Consider the following 3,700-nt stretch of genomic DNA (forward strand, 5'->3'; position numbering starts at 1 on the left):
CCTTCTGAAATGTTTTAAGTCACCCCAGGACTAAACAGAGGAGGTGGTGCTTTACAAATAGTTATTGAAGATTAGAAAACTGGAAGCTTCTTTCTTAATCCTCCTCCCTATTTGCTGAGAAACCAAGAGAAATGGAATTGAAAAAGCAAAACTTTGTATCTTCATTTTTAACTTGGATCACTAGCACTTGCAGAGTAGATATGCTTACCTTACTATTCACACATGGATTTTTATAACCATTTCTTCAGTGCATTTGGCACAGATAAGCTTTCCCTCAACATCTGGCATTCCTATCATGTTTCCCACTCTGATTTGTGGCCAATACAGCAACTGTGGAGATTGCTCTCCACTTATTGTTTCAATTCCTCAGTATTCACCCATGCAAAAGTAATGGAGCATGGTATCCATCTTCTTTTTTTCAGAGCAAACCCAGTGCTATAGCATAACATGGTAGTATTTGTTGTTTTCCCCCACACCCATAATTGTTTGAAGGAGTTTTTATATTAATTTCCTGCACCTTTATTTGTGCAGGTCCAAAGCATGTCTTTGTCTTATTTCCCAAAGCTATACACAGACACCACCATCAGCTTACTCAGTTCATGATGCTATAGTAACAATGCACAGAATCAGCTTGCAGCCGCTGCCCAACTAGTTCATGTTGCCCATTTTTCATGAACCCAACTCTTTTTAGTCACTAATGGAGTCAACTTCTTGTAAAATGTATTGTGTGCTGTGAATTAAGATTTGGCTTTACTGATTAAAAAGGCTAAATTGCTTACACCCAAATGTATAAGCAACTATTCTCAAGATACAAAGGTATTTAGAACAGCTATTTTGCAGAATATTGCCCAGCTACCTGTTCTCAATCAATCATGAAAAGCCTTGGGAAAAAACGTGTATTGGGGGAGGAGACTGGGAGGCTATGTATAACTAGGAGCCATATTTTCAAGCCTGAGGTGCCTAAATTACATGTCTGTGCAAAAGAAAAAAAAATACTGTACAGCCCACTGGTACCAATATTGACCAGTGTTGTCAAGGAGGTCCTCCTCTTCTCTAAACATTAACAAGAAGTGGTAAATACTGTTCAGTAACTTTTAAGATATGCTGATATTAATTGCAGTATAGCTGCAAATATAACATTTGTGTTTGCGGAACTACTCCTGTTTGCAACAGTTGTTTGCAAGAATGTAACCTATGTTTGGCATATATACTTATGCAAATACATACATCATTTTTTAGCATACGTGTGCATATTTTGCCAGGATACCTTACACACTTGTGTGGGGAAATTTGACCTCACGAAGTCTAAATGTCTAATGTCTAGTTATGAGTAAGTTTTGCAATGTCATTTCTTAAATGAAATTATTAAAATTTAGAGGTTGTAACCTGCATTTTATTTTAAACAGAACAAATTATTGAAAAAGATGAAGGTCCTTTCTATACTCATCTAGGAGCCGGTCCTAATGTGGCAGCTATTAGAGAGATCATGGAAGAAAGGTAATTAGCACAAAGGCACAGGGCAGATTAACATTTATCCTTTTGTGTATGTCAGAATTTTTCCAGCCTTTGCACATAAAGAAGTAAACAATTGCAAATCAAGTAATTACTTGTAGGCTTAGCTACTCCAGTGTTGCCAACATTACGCGCTGTGCTATTCACCAGAGAGTCACAATATTTGACAAGGCTAATAGTCTGCTGGCTGGCACAGGCTGCCCACTTTGAGGCAGATGCCAGCAAACCCAAGCAGAAACAAGTATTCCACCAGCCTGCCAAGCAAGAGTATTGGCAGTGGCTGCAAACCAGGCACAGACCTGGTATTCCCAAGAGGTGTAAGTGTGCCAACATAGGAAAAAATGGAGTGGTAAGAGCACCAAAACCAAAACTGGGGTTTTTCATACATATGTATGAAAAAATGAATCCTGAGAGGAGCGTAGTGACATTAATAGGCAGCTTTGGACCTAAGAAAAAAATAAAAAAATCAACAGACAATTCTGTAACAAAACATCTCCCTTCCACAAAGCATTGAACAAAGACAGAGTAATTCTACTTGGTAGAATAAATTACTGATCACAAAATACTACATGTTACTTGCATTTTCCAGATTACCAGCCAAGTGCTGACAAGATACATATAATAATTCTATACAGATCTGTGCCATGTATATAATGAACGCATGATGGGAAAAACGTGTTTGCATCAGTGCAATATTAAAGCTAAAGAACTCCATCGAACACATAGAAGTGTCCCCTTTAATGTGACTACTGCCACAGCACACATTACATAGCATGCATACATACTAAAACAAAAACTTTTAAAGGTATTTCTATACCAAATTCCCACTAAGATCAAGAACCACCCAAAAAGTTAGTAGGCAATAAAAATTGATTGCTTAAATATCTTTAAAAATGTGGGCCTCCATGTCGCACCTGAGGTCCTTATTCTCCTCTCTCTCAGCTTTTAGTTAGCTCCTATTTGGGCAATTTGAAGTTTGCTTGAGTAAAAGACTTCTTGATTTGAACTTGAACTGTTGGGCCAGGTTGTGGCTGGCAGGTGCATGAGAGAGTGGCATAGTAGAAGACGCTTCCTCCTATACAGGGCTGGTCCCTTGCACCCCTGGGCAGTCCTAACAGGCATAGGTCACAAGGCTCACTCTTCACTGTGCAAGGAAGTACACACTAAACCCCTTCACACACTCTTCACTGCGTCATTCCCAGAGCTTTAATCCTACAATTCAGTCCTAGATACTTACACTTAATAGCTATGTCCAGAGAAGCACACATGTGCAAGGGCGTGCATTTCCCATGGCATAGATAGCAGCAGCACATACTTGTGCCACTGCTTTTTGTCCCAGGGCATGCCCCTGCACATGTGCTCTGGCATGCAGCACATTGACCCAGGCTCCATATATGGCAGCACACTGCTTCTGCGTGCACACACCACTTTTAACAGTAGGGTTTTTTGACAAATTAGGTGCATGTGCACCACACGTGGTTTGTGATGTCTCAGACAACTTTGAGGTGTCACAAACCACACGTGCATGCTCATCTGGATGCACCCAGTGAGTTAATAAGTCATACATATGTGACTCTCAGCATTTGAGGAAAAACTTTTAATTGTTTATTTATACACCTGTCCTGTCCGGTGTCCCCCCCCCACACACACACACAGAGAGCTATACATAAAATGTGTTTGTGTGTGCTTTTGGGAACTTGATTTCAAGCTCTTAAAATTACAATCACTGACATGCAGGAGATTACTGACTTTAGATCCACCACTTTAAAGTAGCTAAACTGGCTTTCAACAAACTTGGCTTGCTTTTTTATTTTTATTTATTTAAGTTGAGGCTTTAAGATCTACAAAACAAGCCAAGATTTACATTTCTAGCATCAGTTATATGTAAGCCACAACAAATTTCTTATGTGGAATTTCTTATAGGGAAAGTATATATTTTACTTTTATATTTGCTTACTTACTATACCATGCTCCAGGAATTTTGTTGACACTTTGCAAAGAAAATTGCCTTTAGGCTGAAAGCATGAAAAATACTAGCCCTTATTTGCAACTGTAGGAAAGAACTGAAAACTTATTGTGTACTATATGCATAGTAAAGATGAAATGTGTTTCTGTAAAAAGTATACAAAAATTTAATTGCAGTTCAGTTGAATAATTGATAGGAAAATTTTTATTTTTTTTAAGAATA

The 3,700-nt window shown here is 38.4% G+C and overlaps 1 protein-coding gene across 2 annotated transcripts in view; it reads left to right on the forward strand.

Moving 5' to 3' along the window:
• TET2 (tet methylcytosine dioxygenase 2) overlaps nucleotides 1-3,700 on the forward strand; it is a 75,185-nt gene that overhangs the window by 32,074 nt on the left and 39,411 nt on the right. For both annotated transcript variants that reach the window (XM_019521920.1, XM_019521922.1), the window contains exon 3: nucleotides 1,407-1,497. In XM_019521920.1, coding sequence (XP_019377465.1) covers nucleotides 1,407-1,497 — 91 coding nt within the window. The remainder of the gene's footprint in view (nucleotides 1-1,406; nucleotides 1,498-3,700) is intronic.

Source organism: Gavialis gangeticus, unplaced genomic scaffold, assembly GCF_001723915.1.
Source record: "Gavialis gangeticus isolate Ggan-Ray unplaced genomic scaffold, GavGan_comp1, whole genome shotgun sequence".
Classification (NCBI taxonomy): Eukaryota; Metazoa; Chordata; order Crocodylia; family Gavialidae; genus Gavialis; species Gavialis gangeticus.